Source organism: Rhinolophus hipposideros (genome assembly GCF_964194185.1).
Source record: "Rhinolophus hipposideros genome assembly, chromosome: 18".
Lineage (NCBI taxonomy): Eukaryota > Metazoa > Chordata > Mammalia > Chiroptera > Rhinolophidae > Rhinolophus > Rhinolophus hipposideros.
Window position 1 is genome coordinate 11,663,589 of NC_138064.1, and position 21,765 is coordinate 11,685,353.

Sequence of the window (21,765 nt, forward strand, 5' to 3'; positions counted from 1 at the left end):
GCAAATGCTGCTTGAGGGCCTTACCCATGGGAGAGACTTGCCCTAAGTCACAGGAACTCAGGCCACTCTATCTCCAATTCCCTTGGCCATGGCCCACACAATGGATCTGAACATTTCTCTCTGGCCATCATAATCTTCCATAATCTGGCTCTAACCTTACTTCCCATCCCCCTCTTACAAAATTTCCATTTATTCAGGAATACATCCATCCATTTAAGAAAGGAGGCTTTTTGACTAACTAAATAGTAGGGAAAAAAGTTAGTATTTGTTAAAGTAACTATTGTGGGCCAACTATTTTATATACATCATTCCATTTATTCTTCATAACAATCCTATTTATAGGTGGGTATATTATCCTATTTTTTGGATTAAGAAAGTAGCCACAAAGAGACAAAAAAAAAGAAAGAAAACAAAAAGTTGTGTCCAAGGTCCCCCTGTTAGTAAGGCACAAATCTGTCTAAAATCTCAGGCCCTTTCAACCTCACCAAGCTGAGAGTTACTAAATATGTTAAAGACAAGGAGCCATGTTTCAAAGTCTCCGAATACGGTAAAATGCAATGTTTCCCAAACAGAGGTCCTCAATGCAATGTTTCCCAAACAGCGGTCCTCAATAACTCAACAGAGCTTCGCTTAATTGGAATAAATTTCAAATAACTCAAAAACTAGGAGAAGAATTGGCTCTTTCACTGGGGAGTTAAAAGATACTTTGGGAACTTGCGATGCCCCAGGCCCGTCATTAGGGACATCAATTACCATTGTGGAGGGTGGCAGGAAATGAATCTGGTTACTGTCAATGCTGCTCCCCCCCCACCCCGCACCCCCCCCTCCCCAGACACACACTTCCTGCCTCCCCTGAGTCAGTGAATGACAGCTTCTCCTGTCTCCTGCTGGGGCCCAACCCTTGGGTTACAGACACCCACATCTCTCCAGTCCTGGAGAAAAAGACCCTGTTCCCTAACCCTCTACCTTCTCAAGCTGCCATCCTGCCCCCAGGTCTTCCTTCACCTCCAAACTCCTTTAAAACACCTCCATGTTCTCTGCGCATGTCCTTAACCCTGCCATTCTTCAACCCACTGCACTTGACCTCTGTCCCCAGGAGCCTGCTGAAAGCACTCTCTCCAAGCCCCTCCCATCGCCAGACCTAGTAACCTTCCCAACCTGCCCTAAGGGTCCAGCACTGCCAACCTCCTGACCCCTCTCTCCTCACCTCCCAGGCCTTCTCCCGCTCTGACCACTCCTTTTCCTTATCACACCAACACGTGGCTCTCCCGCTGCAGGCTCCTGACCTCCGTGCCTTTCTCATGGGCCTCTGGCAATGTCTGCCCCTCCAAGGACTTCAGCTTTCAGCCCCACACTGGCACCGCCCAAACACCCCTCTCCCACTTCCCAGAATCGAGGTTTCTGCCTCACCCCTAACTGTGGAAATAAAAGCTCCACTGGACAGATCCAGGAACAGGCACCTCACCCGCTCTGATGCAGCCAGTGTTTCCTGCTTCAGGGCTCCCATCTGTGCTGACTGCAGGCCCGGCCTCCTTCCACCACGGCCGGTGGTTCTCCGTGGCGCCGTCAGCTCAGAGGTCGGGCTCCTGCTGCCAGTCACCTCACTCAGTCCTCCAGTGGCCCTGGCCTAATCTTCCAGAAGCACAGCTCCAACCGGCTACAAAAACAACCATTACATAACCAAGGCCCCAAGAAACCGTTCTGTTCCTCTCCACTGCTCTGTGGCCTGGCTCTCAAGGCACGGCCCCGTCCTCCAGTCAGTCTGCCGTCCTCCGGGTCCCCACACGACCCAGCTCCGCCAGCCCGCCCTCTGCCTCTGAGCTTAGGATCTTTCTACTCCCTGAATTCCCAGACCGACCCTCTAAGTCCTTGCCCACCTCGGCTCCCCCACAGCCCTTCTTCACCAGACAGCGGCCTGAGGACAGCAGTTAGGACTGAGGCCCCTAGAGCCAGACTGACTAAATGGATTTAGACGGGTTGGCCATTCTGTGCCTCAGTTTCCCCACCTGTAAAATGGCGCCAGTAACCCTCCTAGCGTGGCTGTCAGGATGAAATGAGGGAATATGCCTAAAGCTCTTGCAACAGGACCCGTCAAATCATGAGTGCTCAATAAATATCAACAGCGTCACTGTTCCTGCAACAATCCAGACTCTAGCCCCACGGCACTCTGCGCTTGTCCCCTTGCCACTCATCTTATTTTTCATCCTGTAGAACATTTATGCATATGGACGCCTCAGCCTCGTTGAGGCAGGAAGCTCCCCTCCGCATCGCTCTCCCCAACACTATTCGCACAAGCGAGAGGCACTCCATCAACGCTTGGTCGAACTGGATAAAACTAAATAACATGTACTTAATGAGATCAAAAACTGTTTATCGGGAAAAGGCGCCACTTCTGAGCGACCCATGGCCGTGAACCTGGCCCCAACAGGAAATGGAAGCAATCCCCTGGCTTTAGTAACTGCGAGTGGAATGAGCAGAGAAAACAAAGTCGAATTTTCTGGAATGAGACACACACATGGAATCCAGCTACACAGGAAACCACGCTGGCACGTCATTTCTGTGATCTGAAGGCCCCTGACAGAAGCCAGCATCGAAGGCCATCGTTCCAAGGTGCAGGCGCAGTCCACTGACTCACGGCAGCATTCCACCCACGGCTACCATGTGGGAAAACCAGCCGGGAACACGAAGGAAGGGCCCCTCCAGCAGGGTGCACGGGCTTTGGCACGGGAAGCTCTTCAGCTCTCTCTGCCCAGCCCCCAAGGTAAGCAGCCTGTTGGAGTTACTCTCGGGGTGGGAACAAGGACCTGTCTTTTCCCTAAAGCAAAGCCCTTTTCCAATCCTTAGGAAAAGCTATGGGCTTAGGCTCTTTTTCCATGAGCCACCGTAAGTACCTACTATCCAAAAAAAAGTCTGCAAATGCAACAGAAAAAGAAGGCCCCAGAAAAAAAAATGGGGGCAGGGCGGTCAGCGCTGAGGAATAGTAAGACTGCTTTAGTCGCTGGGAATGAGATGCCAGGAATTTCCAAAAGCAATCTCAAGCTTGGAGGAAGGTGGAGAAGAGGGATAAGTATGTGTAGGCACAGCCATGAGGCCCTTGGCTGGCCCCCAGTTGGGCTGCTCCAACCCTGCTCAGCCTATATGGCAGCTCAGTGGGCACCATCCAGCCAGCTCTGGGACAGACCCTGTCTGCTATTTTTAGGTGACTTCTCCTGTTTGCTAAATCACTAGCCCACTCTTCTGTGTACTCCTTGAGAAAGGAAGACCTCACACTTCACTTCCCCGCCCCCAAGGCAAAGCCAGTAATTCAGCTCCATCTAGTACGTTTGGAGCCCTTCTGAGCAAAATTGAAGGAGGCAAGGTCCCAGACAATTCTCCCCCGTACTCAGGCAGCTGACAGCCCAGCGGGAGAAACAAGGTAGCCCATCGGCTCTCCCCAGTGTGACATTTGCTGCGAGAGATATGAGAGGGGTCCTGTCCAGGTACCACAGCAGCAGGGAAGAGCTGGGGAAAGGCGTCCCGAGGACGGCAACATTCGGATGACTTAACCGTGGAACATCACAGGTGTGAGGGGTTGCGTTGGTTGGGGGTTTAAACGGTGAATTGATGGGTTGGTTAGTTGGATGGACGATTGGTTGGTCAGATGAGTAGTTGGTTAAATGAATGTATGAATAAAAAGAATGAATGAGTCGATGAATAAAAGCCAACAAGTGAACTTGACAGTTTGGATTATTCTAATGCTATTAAAGATGATCAGTGTAATTTTCATGACACTGTCCCAAACAGATCAGCATAAATTTCCCTTGCAGTCTCCTTAACTATGTACATTCTGTCACCTGCATCATATTTATTGGCAGGTCCAGGGATGTCGGTAGGGAAAAGAAAGAAAGAAGGCCCAGTCCAGTCCTCAAGGAGTTCATGGAAGTAAAAATAAGTTACGAAATCATTATGCTATATTGGTTATCCACGACACTGAGGAACAAAGAGAAGCAGCCAGACTCTGTAGACCAGGCCAGCATTTGACACATGCAAGGCACCTAGGGTGTAAAACTTAAGGAAGCACTCACCCTCACCCTCAGGTTCATGCAGCCACCTACACCACAGCTGAGCCCCTTGAGAGCGAGTGCCTCCTTAAATTGTGCACCCCAGATGCCTCACTTGCTCCACTCTCATCCCGGCCCTGTTGCTGGCCTCTCTCTGGGGTTCTGGTACCCAAGGTCTGCTGGAAGCTACCTGGCAGACCAGCAGATAAGCATCTTGGAAGGAGAAAAAAAAGCACCCAGAAAAGAAGAATCTCTGCACACCTATCCTGCTCCCTGTCATTCATCTCCCAGAACTCATCCCTGGGTCTTAACAGCCTCCTCGCCTCTGGCAGCAGCGGCTGTCTCTGCACGGATCATCTTCCCAGCCTGCGTGCCCTGGACTTGGACTTGGGCCTACGGCTGCGCTGGCAAGGCCCAGGTGTGGTCAGAGGAGGATCTCAGAGCTGCACGCTGATGTCCAGAGACAGACAAAACGAGGTCACTCAGCCGTCCAGGGAGAGGTGTGGACACTCTCTCCCCTCAGAGCCACACTTTCTTGACCTCAAAGGAAATCTGAGTCATGGGATGTCTCCGTCCCCTGGGAGATGCACTGGATCAAAGCCTTGGAAACCCTGGAACTGAAGGTACCTAGCAGCTGTAATGGCCACACAAGGAATCGGGCATCAGCCCCACTCCTGGAGGGCTCCAAGGGGTCTGTACTGTGCCCTGGGGCCGTTTCTCGCAGTGTCTCCTGTGCGTGCTCGGGAGAGGCCAGCCTGTGGAAGGAGAGCGAGCTGGCATTCTACTTTGGGCTGGGGGCGCACATGTCGGGGGAATGCAGGTAAGAGGTGGGAAGGAGAGCAGCTGTGCCCAGGGCACCAACGGCGGGTGTGGGGGGCAGCCATCCCCGCCACAGGACAGGTCTCTGGAGTCGCTTACGAAGGTGGGGCGGCACCAGCACCGGTGCCCCAGGCAGGCCACCTGTCCACACAGGAAAGCAACTGTGTGTTGCGTTGGTTCCCAAAGTCAGCTAATTTCAGACATAAAGTCAAATAATGTGCAGAGACAAATTAAAATGGAAATTCTACCCATTACTCGTCATCAGACTCGGGATGCTTGAATACGGGGAACAATCAAGAAACCGCAAATGCCACATCCTCTGCTCAGCCCTCTGCCAAGACCCAGGTGACACGGCTCATTCCGTCGCAGGACTTAGGCCTGTGTGCGCTCCTGACCCAGAGCGCGGGAGCGGCTGGGGACCCAGGAGGGGCTGCGATTCACTCATCTCTCTCCCTGAGTGCCTGTCCTTAGTGGGGGCTGGCGAGTGTCTGCTGAGTGTAGTCACGTGGTAAGGCTAACCAAAGTCTCCGGGGTCCTGAAGATCGGTGACACTCTGCTGCCACCTGCTGTCCATTTCCTGCAAAACTCGAAGATCTGACAGGCGCTCCCCCAATGTCAGGAGTTGCTAAATTTCCCTGGACTTGCCCACTGGCTCCAACACACAGGCAGGGACATGGGTGTTGTGGGGCCCTGGCTGTGTCTAGGCTGCAGAGAGCCACGCAGAACAGGGCAGGTTATTGCAGCCATCCCCACCTGATGTTACCGGTGCGCTACAAAGCCTTGGCGTTAAACACGGTCACTCCAAACCCACAGCCACCTGCCGGGTCAACAGCATCCCCTTCACTGCTCGCCGGTCTCCCCCTCCTCTGTGAGGGCCACAACTTAGCCCCCAACAGAGCCTCATGGCAGGCCCTGGGCTCTAGAGGCAGGGAGCCGTGTCATCCACCCCAGAAGGATGTCGGGAGACACTCCCTGTCTAATTGATGTAACAGGACAATACCCCGCCGTGAAGCCAGTGACGGGTTAGCATGGCACTCCTGCAGTGAAGACTGGGGGGTCATGATGGCAGGGGCCGTCTGCAGGCCTGTATCAGGCTTCGTTCCCGTCTCCCCTCTGGGGTCTATCTCCTCACCTGTCACCTCCGTGCTTGGCCTGCGTCACCAGGACCGCCCACGCACCAGAGTGATGTCTGTGAACCGGCTTTGCAGCCTGTCTATATTTATGACACCAGGAGCTGGCTGGGTATAGAAGGAGCCACGAGAACGGACGTGGAGGCACTGGTGCCCCATGCAGATGCCCCCGACTGGGCACACCCATCCCAGCTGCTGTCCACGCTGGCTGCTAACAGCTCACAGCTGCACCCTTTTCCAGAGAATCGCCCTTTGCCAAACTCACCCAGGAAGTGGCACACTGCCTGCCCCACCCCAGGACGGGCAACCCATCGTCAATGACTGACGCAGGAAACAAAAAAGCTCACTTGTGGCTTAAAGGTGGGACCAGCTCTGGGTCAATTCCCACTCTCACCTCCCCGTGGGATCAGATGGAGACCCCACATCCTTGCAGGGACCTGTCCTGTCCTACTTCCCTCACTAAGAACGTGCCCCCCAAAGTTACATGCACTGGACCCTCCATCTCAGGCTTGGCTTCTGGTTCCCAAACACGGCCTGCAGCACATCACCTGGGGGGCTTGTTAAACACATTGCTGGGCTTCACCCCCAAAGTCTTGCTTCAGTAGGTCAGGCAAGTTGTGCTTCTAACAAGTTCCCAGGTGACGCCGACGCTGCTGGTCCAGGGATCACAGCTGGAGAACCACCGTCCCTGGGGACCTGACCTAAGACAGGACTCATTCAAGTAACAGGAAAGAGTGAGCAGTGGCGGCACGTCCAAGGCCACATGTAGAACGGAGGGCGGGGGAATGTCAGGGGTGGAGGAGCCCCTAAAGTGCAGTCCATCGACCCCTCCACTTACAGACAGGAGCACGAGGCAGAAACAACCTGCAAACACAGGAAGGAGTGTTTGACTTCAAGGCCAGCTGGGGAGTTGCTTTCATTGTCATCCGAGAATCGCTATGAGCAATCCCATTACCTGGGACTCTAGGAATAGTCCTGGTGTGAGAGACAATCTCTTAACAGCTTCAGTAAGACCCTAAAGCCGAAGAGAATGGTCCTGTCACACAGCAGCAACAGGGCCTGAAATGAGACCCACAGGACAGATAATGGCTCACCTCTGCACCTCTGTGGTTCCAAGCACACGGTCCCTGACCCGCAGGCCAGTGAACGAAGAAATACCACCAGCCTGACAGACGGAATCAGGGCGAGCAAGGGATATGGACTCGGCCCAGTGCCCACGGCCTAAACCTGCTTCTCCCCGTCTTCCTCATTTCTGGGAATGGCAACTCCCTTCTCGTACATTGTGCAGCAAAAGCTCTGGAGTCATCCATGCCTCCTAATACAGCACATCGAATCCATGGGCAAATCCCATTGACTCCCGCGTGCGTGCACGTGTAACAATGCAGCCCTCTCACTGCCCTCGCTGCACCGCCCCGATTCAGGCCACCACCAGCTCTCCTCTAGGCTTCGGCCCGATTGGTCTCCCTGTGTCCACCCTGGCTTGCAGCCTTGAGTCCCTTCTCAACCCGGCAGCCTGAAGGATCCTACAAACACACGAGTCAGGTCATGCTACACCTCTGCTCAACCTCCGAAGGCTCTCTTACCTCCTAGAGTACAAGCCAGCGCTTTCTACAGCCTCAGGCCCCTCTCACTCCCTCTTGTCTCCCTCATCCACTCCAGCCTGGAACAAGCACCGTACTCCCACCGCAGGGCCTCTGCAAACTAGTCTCTTTGAATCTGCTCCCAGGGATCAAAAGCCTGGTTCCCTGTTTTCCTTGTCCAGTGTCACCTTCGCACAAAGGTTCTCCCTGGCTACCCCTCTGGAAAACAGCAACCCCAAGCCCAGAGCTCCCTCTCACTGCTCCTTGATTTCTTTTCCCTCATAGCACTCAGGTGTGTTTTACATTTACTTGTGCGGTTGTGGTTCTGGGCTGCCTCCCCCAGTAGGAAGTATAAGATCCCAGAGGGCCGCGCCTTGGTCTGCTTCGTTCACACAGAATCCCCAGTGACTAGGGCTGTGGCTGGCACACAGTAGGCCATCACAGATAACGCACTGCTAGATGTGAACCCCTGGTTCTCCAGGGAGGGGGATGCTGATTTGCAGCATTTGCCAATTTCCAAGGTCTAAATACCTCCCACCCTGACCAAGTTCAGGCTACCAGCTTGAGGTCAAACGCAGAATCAGGAAAAAATGCTAACAGTCAGCGGGTGAGAGCTGGCACGAGCTGACTCCGACACACTACGGCACTCACTAAAGACTTGTGAAATAAATACATGAATAAACGATTGTTTCTGTGAATTGACAGGGTCTTACTGAGGACATAACTCTAGGAACTTGGGGTCTGAAGGCAAGTCTCTCCAAAACCAAGGGAGTTTCTGCATGAGGAACAGGGTGCCATGTGCTGTTCCTCATGCGCTGGAGGCTTATCCTGAATACAGGAAGGACCGTGCATATGTAAAGCGGTTAGGAATTGACCAGCTAAAGGACCATCTAGTCCACTCCACTCCTTAAAACACCCATTTTAAGATACCTTTGTAAAAAAATCCACCTAAATTAAACTTCAGTTCCATAGACTTTATCATACTTTAAGCTTGTGTTCTAGGAAGACGCCCACTTGCCCCAGGGTGAAATTAACTACCTTGAGCTCACGAGCCAATGGCAGACCCCGCAGCCAGGCATCCTTAATGCGCCCTTAATGCGCCTTAAGACGTCCCCTTGAACAGCCGTGCACAGACTCACTCGCTAACAGCACTCACCTTGGGCTCCAACAGAAGGACAGTGACTCGGGGGGGGCTTGGGGCTTGGAGACACATAGGGGCCAAACTGAGGAACGTGGCTTCAGGGGGAGTACTAGAGGACAATCGTATTTTGCCAGCATTTTTCCAAGAGAAGTTTTCCTCCTATGCTGCTGGTAGGCGGGCGCCATCTTTCCTATGTTGAGCCTGACCCCACAGGCCAAATCTGAATCTGATTGGCCTGGTGAGCTCCGAGGCTCTGCCCTGCTGACTCTGCTGGGACCTCGCCCCACCCACCTCCGCCAACCCCAGGGGCACTATCTCCCAGAGCAGCCAGTCCCACCCACATTGCTCTGTTTCTTGGAAAAGTATCAGAGTTCACGGCCCCCAGTGGGCAGCAGCTGGCCTCTCTGTGCTCTGACACTTTTGCTGAGTAGCTCCAGACAGCACTGGCACCAAACCAGAGTCTACATTAACCAGGCGATCACAGCTCTTCCCACTCTAGTAACTCCCTGAGACCCTGCATCACCCAACTCATTTACTGCATGAGGCTTATCAGCAGCTGAACTTTAAGAGAGCCAGAAGATGGCAGCAGGCCTCAGGATGCCCTGGATTTTTGTGGAGCTACTCCAGGCCCGGTAATGGTGGCAGAAGTCTTTGGGTCACAATGTGGCCTCTCCCACATAATACCAGATTTAGCACAGGCAGCAAATAACCCTTTGTAGCTCCTACCAAGTAGTCCCCAGCTGGTCACAGGCAGTGAGTGACCTGAGTCTGCACTAGAGCCCTTCCCAAGAGGCTCCAGAACCAACACAGTTGGAGGTTAGCTTCAGACCACAGCAGAACACCACCCAATTAGCCCCACAAGCAGCGTACACAAAGGGTGGTCTCAACAGGCACCAGAGCCTGCTGGGGTGAATCCCACTCAGTGGGGTAAGCTCCATGCACAGCAGTCCGTAAGCTGTGGACATGGCCAAACCCCACAGCCAATCATCCTGAGGGGCAATCCCACCTACTGACATGCCAATAGCAACCAAGGCTCAACTATAACAGGAGGGCACACACAACCCACACAAGAGACACTCCTGGAGCACCCAGGGCACGTGACCAGGGAGACTGTGCCAGGGCCCCACAGGGCACCTACTACATAAGGCCACCTGGCCAACACTGGGAGACATAGATCTACCTCATGCATAGAAACAAGCACAGAGAGGCAGCGAAAATGAGGAAAAAAGAAATACATCCCAAATAAAAGAATAGGAGAAAACTCCAGAAAAAGAACTAAACTAAATGGAGGCAAGCAACTACCTGAGACAGAATTCAAAACAACGGTTATAAGGATGTTCAAGGAACTCAGTGAGAACTTCAACAAAGAGATAGCAAACATAAAAAGGGGCATAGAAACCATAAAAAGGAACCAGTCAGAAGTGCAGAATACAATAACTGAAATGAAGAATGCACTAGAAGGAATCACCAGCAGACTTGATGAAGCAGAGGATCAAATCAATGATTTGAAAGACAAAATAGCAGAAAACACCCAGTCAGAACAGCAAAAAGAAAAATGAATCCAAAAAGTGAGACTAGTTTAAGAGATTTCCGGGACAACATCAAGTGTGACAACATTCGCCTCAGAGAGTTACCAGAAGGAGGAGAGAGAAAGCAAGAGGTTGAGAACCTATTTGAAGAAATAAAGACTGAAAACTTTCCTAACCTGGTGAAGGAAATAGACATACAAGCTCAGGAAATGCACAGAGTCCCAAATAAGATGAACCCAAACAGGCCCACAGCAAGACACATTACAATTAAAATAGCAAAAGTTAAACACAAAGAGAGAATCCTAAAAGCAGCAAGAGAAAAGCAATTAGTAACTTATAAAGGAGCCCCATAAGACTGTCAGCTGACTTCTCAACAGCAACTTTTCAGGCCAGAAGGGATTGGTAGGAAATATTCAAAGTGATGAAAAGCAAGGATCTACAACCAAGACTACTCTACCCAGCAAGGCTATCATTTAGAATCAAATGGCACATAAAAGCTTCCCAGACAAGAAAGAAAAACTAAAGGAGTTCATCACCACCAAACCAGTTATTACAAGGAATGCTAGAGGGACTATTTTAAGATGGGAAAAAGAGATCAAAATTATGAATAATAAAATGGCAATAGCTACATATCCATCAACAATTACTTTCAATGTAAATGGATTAAGACTCCAATCAAAAGACACAGGAGGACTGAATGGATAAGAAAACAAAGTACTTACATATGCTGCGTACAAGAGAATCACTTCAGATTGAAAGTCACACACAGAAGGAAAGCAACAAGATAGAAAAAGATATTTCATGAAAATGGAAACAAACAACAACAAAAAAGCTGAAGTAGACATACTTACACCAGACAAAACAGACTTTAAAACAAAGGCAAACAAGCAACAAAGAAGGGCACAGTAATCCCACTTGTGGGTAGTTATCTGAAGAAACCCAAAATGCCACTGCGAGGGGACATGTGCATCCAAATGTTCATTGCAGCATTGTTTACAATGGCCAAGATGTGGAGGCAGCCTGGGTGTCCATCAATGTAAGAATGAATAAAGAGTAGGTGGTACATATATACAATGGGTTATTGCTCGGCCAGGGAAGGGAATGGGTTCTTGTCACTTGTGGCAGCATGGATGGACCTGGAGGGCACTGTGCTGAGTGGAGTATATCAGACAGAGAAAGACAGATGCCATGTGATTTTGCTTACATTTGGCATCTAAAATACAAAATAAACTAACAAACAAATCAGAAACAAATTCATAGATACAGAGAACATTTTGATGGTTGCCAGATGGTAGCGGGTTGGGGGTGTGGGTGAGAAGAGGGGAAGGGATTAAGAAGTACAAATTGGTTGTTACGAAGTAGTCATGGGGAGGTAGGGTGTAACATAAGGAGTTTAGTCAATAATATTGTAATAATTATGTATGGTGTCAGAAGGGTACTAGATTTGTTGAGGTGATAAGACAGGAGAGGGTTGGGGGGGCAGAATGAAAAAAGTGAAGGCATTAAGAAGTAGAAATTGGTAGTTAGAAAATAGTCACAGGGATATAAATTAAAGCATAGGGAATATAGCCAATAATATAGTAATAGCTATGTATAGTGCCAAATGGGTACTAGACTAGTCAGGAGATCACTTCTTAAATTATATAAATGTCTAACGACTATCCTGTACTCCTGAAATTAATATAAAATAACATTAGATGTCAACTGTAATTGAAAATTTTAAAAGCAGGGGGAAGGTGAGGGGCAAGAAGTGGTGCGAATTTCCAGGTATAAAACAAGTACGTCATGAGGATGTAACGTACAGCATGGGGAATATAGTCAATAATATTTTGACAGCATGGTACAGTGTCAGATGGTTGCTGGACTTATGGTGATCACATCTTCAGGTATATAAATGTTAAACAACTATGGTGGACACCTGAAACTCATATAATATTGTGTGTTAGCTATATCTTTAATAAAAAATCTTAAAAATAAAACAAATAAAAATAAAAAAGACAAAGAAAAAAAACAGTGAAATACAATAGAGAACTCTAAGACAGGCTCATGTCTATATGGGAACTTAGTAAAGAATAAAGATGGCTTCATAAGTCAATGGGATAACGAACAGATTGTAGAGTAGGTGACATTGGAAAAATTGTCTTACTACGTGGAGAAAAATAAAAGTGGATCTTTTTATCCTGACAAATACAAAAGATTAAACACCAAAATGTGAAAGTTAAAACTATAAAGTTACTAGAAATAGAGAATACCATTGAAACCAAAAGGCAAAAAAGAAATTAATAAAGAAAACTTCAAAAATGTAAATCATATGGCAAACAACATTGAGTATGCCCAAATTAAGGATTTCTGTTCAACAAAGGAGATAATTATAAGAGTTATTAGACAGATAACAGAATGATAAAAGATATTTTACAAAGTCTAAAAGTAACACAAGATTAACATCTACCAAAAGAAAATTAAATCCTCTTTCAAGGAAGGTAACGTTAACCAGAGCCTATACAATTATGCAAGCACAATGTCTGGAATTCAATCAAAATTATCAAAAATGCAAAGAAATGGGACAAAATGATCAAAACCCAAAAGAAAAACATACAATAGCAATAGACACACAGGTGGTCCAGATATGGAAGTTCCTAGACAGCAACTTGAAAATAACTCTGAATAATATGCTCAAGAAAATAAAGGAAGACGAAGAATTTCACAAAAGATTGAAATCTATTTTTTAAAAATAAATATAAATTCTAAAACTGAAAAATAAAATAACTGAAATTAAGAATTTATTAGATATATTTAATAGCACATTAGACATGATAGAAGAGAAGAAACATGAACTGGAAGATAGATCAAGAGAAAATATCTAGATTGACGTACAGAGAGAAAGATATGGAAAATATAGGAAAAAGTATTTTTTAAAACCTATGGAACACAGTGAAAAGATCCAGTGCATTTGTGATGGGAGTCCCAAAAGAAAACATAAAGATGGGATAAAAAGGATCTTTGAAAAGATAATAATTTTCAAAACTGATGTAAAGTGTTAATCCACAACTTCAGGAAACGCTATGCATACAAAACAGAATCATCAAAGAAAACCACAGCTAGGTACAGAATAGTAACATTGTTGAAAAATCAAAGAAGGAGAAAATCTTAACAGAAGCCATATGGAGAGGGGGTTGGGGGAGAAGCAGTTAGAGATTAAAAAATAATAATAATAATAAACAAGACATAACTTTCAAAGCAGTAGCAATAAAAATGTCAACCAATTTGTTAGAAGAAATGGTGAAAGCCTAAGGCAAAGGAATAACATAGTTAAAGTGCTGAAAAAAAAAAAGTACCAATCTAAAATTCTAAGCCCATTGAAAACATCCTTCAAAACTAAAGGTAAAATAAAGATATTTTCAAGCAAAAACTGAAAAAAAAAATATTTTGACACAGCAGCTAAAGAAATAGTAAAGGAAGTTTTTCAAGCAAAAGAAAAATGTAAATGTAATATTTATTCCAATTAATATAAAAATTATCAGACTGGATTAAAATTCCAAATGTGTGGTGCTTGTAAGAGATAAGCTTTACATATATACCAAACTATAAAGAAATTTCAATTCCAAAGGATTGAAATCATACAGAGCAGATGTGATCAAAGTGGAAATGTTAGAAATCAAAAACAGAAAGATAACCAGAACAATACCTCAAATGTTTTGAATTATTCAATACATGTCTAAATAACCCATGGGTCAAAAGAAAAAAAAAAGTCACAATGAAAATTAGAAAATATTTTAACTAAATTATATGAATATGTAACCCATTAATATGGGGTGCAGACAAAACATTATTTAGAGGGAAATTTGTATCCCTAAAAGATATTGTAAAAAAGAAGGCCGAGAATCAATTATTATCAATATTGATAAAATAGAAAATAATAGCAAATTAAACTCAAAGAAAGTAGTATGAAAAAAAAATAAAAGAGTGGAAATCAATGAAATAAAAAACAAATGTACAAAACCAAAAGTTAACTCTTTGAAATAGTACATTATGCAATTGATAATGCCCTAGTAATACTAGTCAAAAAATAGGGAGAACACAAATTACCAGTATGGGAATAGAAACAGAGATATCTCTGCAGATCTCACAGACTTTAAAGTGATAATAAGAGAATATTATAATTATATAATTTCATTCCAATATTTAAAATCTAGATAAGAGGGTAAAATTCTTTGGAAAAACACAACTTGCAGAATTGATATAAGAAGAAATAGAAAATTTGAATTAAAAAATTTTTTTTGATTGAATCCATAATCTAAAACCTTTCAGCTCAATGCTCAGAAGGCTTCACTGCTAAATTCTCCTAAATATTTAAGGAAGAGATAACACCAACCTTACACTACCTGTTCAAGAGAACAGAAAAAAGAGGGCTCATGTCTAGCTGGACCTAGGTACCAGAATCTGAGAGGCTACTGCCAGAAAAGAAATTTGCCAGCCAATCTCCTCCATGAACTTCTATGCAAAACCCTACACAAAATATTAATCAATTGAGCCCAACAGTATGTAAAAAGATAACATATCAGAACCGAGTGGGGTTTGTTCCGGGAATGTAAGATTGGGTTAACATTCAAAAATCAGTCAATGTAGGTCTCACCAAGTCTACTGCGAAAGAATAAAAGGAGTAAGGAGTAAGGACAGGGTTAAAACAAACTGGCTCCACAAGAGCCCATGGGAGCTGATTCATCCCCCGTCTTCAGTCTCCCCCAGGAAGCAACTCTTGTGCCATGTCAGCCTGACCGTGTGGCTGCAAGTTTGTGGGGACCATCTGCTAAAGCCTTCTTGACTATGAGAAGAAGTAAGAAGGGCCCAAGAAGCACCGCTGGCAGCTTCCCCGGGCATGTGCACTCTGGGCCACAGTCACCTTCCCTACTGCACAGGCTTGCTGTGAGAGCTCCAGGAGCCACCAGGGACTTAATGGCTCTCTGGGAAGAGCCATCACCTGGCACCGCACGCTCACCTGAGGGGCAGGGGCTGGCTCCCCTGCCTTTTGAACGCTCTTTCCAGCCTCTCCTGGGTGGTCCTGGCATTCCCAGCAGAAAAGAACTTCGTGGGCGTCCTGTCGGCCTCTGTGCCGCTGTCCACAGCTGGGCTGTCCTCTGGACGACCCGTCCACCTGCCATTCCCCCTGTGGAGCAGCCCTTGGCTCAGCAGGTGAGGAGGCTTGCTGGGCACAGATCTGCTCTTCTCTGAGGTGGGCTCACTGAGCTGGCCCAGGGGGCTCCTGGCGGTGGAGCCCGTGCTGGAAGCCAGGCCTTCCTGTGGGGCAGGGCAGGCCGGGGTGCGGGTGGAGAGCTCGGGTGCTTTCCGCCTCTCCTCCTCCTCACGGGGCTGGGTCATGCTACTCAAGGCCGGGGGCCGCCTCAGGGAGCGTTTCCGGAGGGAATCCTGAAAGGGACAAGGACAAAACCAGTAAGCATCCCTTCAAGGGAGGTGGGAAAAGACTTTATCCCACTTCAAGCATTTGCCCATCACGTTCCCTCCCCCAGGAAAGTCCTTCCCCCACCCCCCACCCAAGTCCTCCTCTTAAAATCCTACCTACTCTTTGAGGAGACACTGCCTGGCCACCACTTCTGTAATGCATTCCCTGTACCCCACCTGCATGAACCCCCAGAGCATGCCTCTGCCCTCCTCCTACACCCCTACAGGGAGCGGGTCCCAGCAGCTGGTAAAGCTGTGGCTCCAAGGGGAGACCTGGGTTCCAATTCCTGTGTCACCACCAACCAGCTGTGTCCCCTCTGGCAAGTTATTGAACTTCTCTGTCCCACTTTCCTCCCCTGTAATATAACCTGTCCACAGTCCACTATCTGAAATTCCTATATCCCACCACCTCTGAAAACAAAAGTGTCTTTTGGAATCCTGTAACAAATTCTTTCTAACTACTTGGAGGTTGGTTAGTCTCCTTTCAAGTGTGAATGTTCATGTTTAGTTGCAGAAATGTTCATGGTTTTGTTCACGGGGTGCTACCCCCAAACCCTAGTACAGGGTACGTGGTGCGTGGTTTCTGCACTGTAGTTCTTTCCTGAAAAAACAATTCTAAGTGACAAAACACACCTGGCCCAAAGGTTTTGGAAGGAGGAACTAGGAACCTGTAATACCTATCTCCCCCAGGACAGTGTGAGGATCAAAGGAGAGACCCTCGGAAAGCATTAGCACAGAGCCAAAGCCATCACAGCAGTTCACAAATATTAGCTACCGCTATGTATCTTTGCCCCTGTCCCCGCTTACTTACGGCCTTACCCCACCCACTCCTGCCAGCAGTCTAGGAATGGCAAAGGCCATTCTTCATTTCTCTCTGGTGTCCACAGAGCTCCCAGCTCAGTGACCTATACCTAGTAAGCACCAAGATTTGCTTAGTTTTTGAAAGAAAGGAATTCCAAAGGAATGAGCTAATAGGTCCTCTTATTATCAATGATTAACTGATGAAATGGGAACTCATGTTGTCACCAATCTAGGGTGGGGGAGTAGGGGAAAAGGACAAAAATACACCTGCTGGGCTTTTCCTGGACCTCTCAGCATTTCCAGAAATAATCCTGAGCCAAATAGTATAAAGCCTGTGCTGGAATAAGAACAGCTAATTCTGGAGTGTTCTCGCCTGGTGGAAATTACTAGGCACTATAAACCTCCTCCAAAGCCACCCAGAGTGTCCCTGCCACAGAGCGAGGAAAACGTGAGTCACCAAGGAGAACCAAGCTTCTGGCCAAGGGCAGGGAACCCAGCATCTTACTCATCCTTCGAAAGCACAGAACTGACCTAGTAGTGAAAAATGATGAAACACCCAGCAAACCTTGCTCTTTTGAGCAACCAGTAAATATGACCAAGGGATTGAAAGGCCCACAGAACACCTTCCAGAAAACCTGGGGAAATATTACAACAACCCATCCTTCAAAGTCCTTCACAGGCTTCAGATACCCCAGGGCAAAGCACACAAAACACTGACTAAGTGGAGATTTTGAAGGCAATCTCTTGGCAGTAAAGCAGCCCCGAGTCATCTCGCTCACACTGCAGGCAGGAAGGGGCGTCTCCACTGCGCAGATTGGATGATTCGACTGTCGTGGTAGGACTGGATCCTGGCATTCACCTGGTCCACCAGTTCTCAGAGTGTGGTCTGCCACCTGAGGGGTCCCCAAACCCTTTTAGGGAGCTCAAAACCATTTCAATAATATCAATATGAATGATTTGCCCTTTTTCGCTCTGTTGACAACTGTAGTGATGATGCAAAAGCTCTGCTCAGAAAACCTACAGGTCCTTATTGGGAATCAAAGCAATGGCACCAAGCGTTAGTGGTACTCGAGGTATTCGCCGCCACTTGCAATAAAAATAAGTAAAATAAGTAAGTAAAATGCTAATTGCACTTAACAACGTCCAAGCTGAAGCACAGATAGTATTAACGTTCTTCGATATTGTCCTGACGGTCCACATCTCCTAATATTCTGTGTAAGAATATTCTAATGGGAGGTGTATGTCAGCCGTCTGCTGGACACAGAGGATGACGATTATCTTGAGGAAAAGTGCTTGTCAAACATCCGAGCTGTGAGCTGAACCCGCCATTGTTTTTCATGGGACAACTGACAGACCAACCAACTATGGGTATAGTTAGTCAGACTTGGATATTTTGCAGGCATTTCCCCAAAAATAAATTGAGCCTGTCACCTCAAGGGAAACCCATAATGTAGTGGTGTCAGTGAAGAAATACAAGTTTTCAGGCAAAAATGAGAATTGGGGGAAACTTGTATCTGCCACTGTGAGTTTGGGTGCTTCACAATCCTTAATGCCTTTTCTGAGTGGGGTGGTAACTTCAACAGATGTGATTTTCTTAATGTGTTTTTGTGTTTGTGTGTGTAATGAAATGTGTCAATATTTGGAAGATCTATATAACTCAGTAAACCAATATTTTCCAAGTGACCAAATGCATCATGTTAACTAAACCATACAGAGGTGAAAAATCCATTCAAAGTGCAAGACAGACCGAAGAAAATGGATAGTGCCAAAAGTTCATCGGTGTGGTTGCACATGCCACATTCAGAAACTACAACTGGTTTGGGTGCAGTATCAAAGAATCACCCTAGTTTTCTGAAAAGACTTCTAAAATACTTTTTTCCCTCTTCCAACTGCATATCTGTATGAGGCCAGATTTTCTTCATCTACTTCAACCAAAATGCCATCATGCAACAGACGGGACACAGAAGTCAAATATGAGACTTGAACTTCCTGCTACTAAAGCCAGGCATGAAAGAGATTTGCAAAAATGTCAAACAATGTTACGCATCTCACTACTTTTCTGGTTTGGAAAATAATGGGTTTTTAAAACAAGCATGTTGTTTGTGTTAAATGTAATTACTATTGTTATTTCTAATGATTAAACAAGTATTTTTTTAATTTCGCAGTTTTGGGGTGGCTGGTTAGCTCAGTTGGTCCGAAAGCGGTGCTCTTAACAACATGGTTTGATCCCCACATGGGCCACTGCGAGCTACGCCCTCCACAACTAGATTGAAACAACTACTGACTTGGAGCTGATGGGTCCTGGAAAAACACACTTAAATAAATAAAAAGTTAACAAAAAATGTCTCTGTTTTAATTTCTAATATAGTAACTATCAACAGGCACAACCCACATAAGCAAAAGCTCTTTGGGCTTCTCAATGATTTTAAGAGTATAAAGAGATCTTGAGACTACAAAGTCTGACAACTGCTTATCTAGTCTAAACTCTCAACCAGACAGGACCCCTTCTACAATGTCCCCAGCAGATGGGGTATCTGGCTTCCCCTGAGCACAACTAGTCTAGTTCCTTCCAAAATGGCCTGTGCCATGCCACTGCTGAAGCCAGGAGAGCTGCTTACACTGGCCTCCACCCACTGGTCCTAGTTATGTTCTCTGAAGCCAGCAAGCATGTACATCACTCAGTCCAACAAAGGGCCACACACCATGCTCTGTGCTCACGATGGTGGAGTCCCTGCTTTCCATGGGGTTGACAGCCTAAGCTCAAGATGGCGCATAGAGCTCATCTCACTTGCCACTCCATTCCATGCATTGGGAGTAACTGCCCAACATGCCGGGAGGTTCTGAAGTCACATCCAGACTTGATAGGGAAAAGGGCACTGAGATCCACTAGCAATGTCTGCCACAGGCACGACATCCGGGAGCGGCATGGAGAGGTCACCTGAAGGCCACATATTGCCATCCTGCAACTAGGCTATTCCCAGCTCCACGTTTGAAGAAATCTCGTCCTGTGTCCCACTAGCCCTGTCCTCCCAAGATGGAACACACCCGAATCTTTCCGTTTTCTCCAAACTCTTTACCTTCCTAGTTCTTTTCCTCTACACATGGTCTGGTTTCTGAATGTCTTTCAAGTACAAGACACTTAAGACGAAACGTGATGTCAAGGTGTGGTCTGAACTGCACGGAACGGAGCAGGCCTTTCCCCGTTTGATCTGAACACCAACACTGCTACACCGTCGCAGAGCCCCAGAATCCCAGAGTTCCAAAGTGCCTTAGACCTGGTCTAACAGACAACACCATGGCCAAGGGAAATAGAGACGCTGGCCGAAAACCTCACAAGATGTAGGCAGAGGCAGGGGGAGGGTCTGCTTCATCTGTACGTGGGGTTTTCTGCACTGCTGTGTCTACAGCCCGAGCCCACATCTACACACGCGGCACGTGAGACTGGAGGTGACCAGCCGTGGACGCCGACCACCTCGGTTTGGTTTGCTTAGGCTCCCTGATTTATCCGATACTACACTTTGAGTTTGGGGTTTGATTTTCCTTTGTTGTTTTACAAAGTTCTTTTATACTTACTCTCTGGTTTGGTTTAGTCTCCCCACCTGATCAGATCCTACCACAATCTCTCCGTTAGGGACACTGTACAGTGATGGTGTCAATCTTTAGAATGCTTTATTTTGAAAGCAAAGCAAGTGAAACTATAAGGACTGGGGGTTCTTTTTCCCTTTTAACTATCATGGTTTAAAAAAAGATGTTCCCTAGACTTGGATGGTTCCCCCCCACACACTCCTGAATTGCAAAGAAAAGCTGGGCAGATATGTTCTCACTCGGCAAAGCAACATAAAAACATGCCATCCACCTCGTTGACAGGATGGGTAAACTGAGGGCAGGGAAGGAGACAAGGCCTGCCCAGAGTTCCACAAGATGACAGCAGAGTCAGGGAGAAAACAGAGGCAGGTGTTCTTCCTATCCCACCACCCAGATCCCCTCTTCTTGGGCTGTTTTGTGGGGTACCCCAAAATAAACCCAGGCAGCACCTTAAACCCCTTCCCCCATTCTCACTTTCCATTCTCATAATAATAATAGGAGCAACAACGCCACCTGTGGAGAGGTGGTGGTGGGCCCAGCCATCATGCCTCGGGCGATCAGGCCAGACTTTGGCCTGATCTTCTCTCCCACCCTCTTCGTGTCCAAGGAAGGCTCTGACAACTGAAGATTGTCCATCTTCTCCCATGTAGGAGCCACAGGGGGGCTTTCAGCTAGGACAGTCTGCACGGGCTTACTTTTGTGTGGGGGCCTTTTGGATGACACAAAATTACCAAGTACATCCCCATCAAGATTGTCATGTCTGCAAAAAAAAAAAAGATATTTCCATTAAATAGATTCCTCAGAGGAATCACTAACCATGATAATAAAGTCCACATTCAACAGGCACTCATCCAAGCCCATTCTCAAATCTGTGGTGATTTCTAACCAGCCAGTGCTTCATCCTTGAAGGTAAGGAACACAAAATCCTTTCATGTCAGGGCAAGCCTGGCCTACAAAATGGGACTAGGGAAAAAGAAACCAAATCAGAGTTGATGATCCATGCTAGGGTTCCTCAAATACCTTCAAATAGTGAATATCCTCAAATATAAAGCACATCCTTATTCCAGACCCAGATGATTAAGGAAACCTGTAGCCCTTCAGTACAGTCTGAGATACGTGGAGCGCAGTCCTACTGTGTGCCATGAGACAGTGGATAGAATGCAGCAAACTTGACCTTCCCCAGCAGTGAAGGTTCAGTAAGGTTAGGTAGGCGTGCCAACAGCTTCTTTTTCTGGGTTGCTTGGCATTGAAAGACAGGAAAAGAGTAAGAAAGAGAGAAAGATAGGGTGCGTGTGCATGAGAGAGAGATCAAGAGAGACGGTGATAGCAGGAGTGAGAAATGCTTTTCAACAGAGCCGGAAGAAAATATCCATTCTCAGGAAGTGAGACCCACTCTCAGTGACAACATACAGCCTCTTAAGGTTGTAATTTAACATGACTCTTTCCCAAGTGACAGAGGTTCAATCAAGAATGCCAATTCATTTTCTTCCTAAGAGTTCCTAAAGACCTTATTTTTTCAGATTTGTTCACCCCTCCAGTGTTTTGTAGCCTTTGAAAAAAAAATGCTAACAAAGCAAGCCCCTGACCCATAGAAATCATGGAATTTAAATGAGACATTTTGAATCACAAACATTCTCCATCACAAAGGTCCATCCCCTTTGCCCCCAGAGGAAAGTAACAGTG

The 21,765-nt window shown here is 47.0% G+C and overlaps 1 protein-coding gene across 1 annotated transcript in view; it reads right to left on the bottom strand.

Annotated features, from left to right (window-relative positions):
- MINDY4 (MINDY lysine 48 deubiquitinase 4) overlaps positions 1 to 21,765 on the bottom strand; it is a gene marked incomplete at its 5' end in the record, with an annotated part of 103,051 nt that overhangs the window by 70,219 nt on the left and 11,067 nt on the right. The window contains 2 exon segments of the mRNA XM_081080241.1: positions 15,236 to 15,663; positions 20,596 to 20,842. Coding sequence (XP_080936367.1) covers positions 15,236 to 15,663; positions 20,596 to 20,842 — 675 coding nt within the window.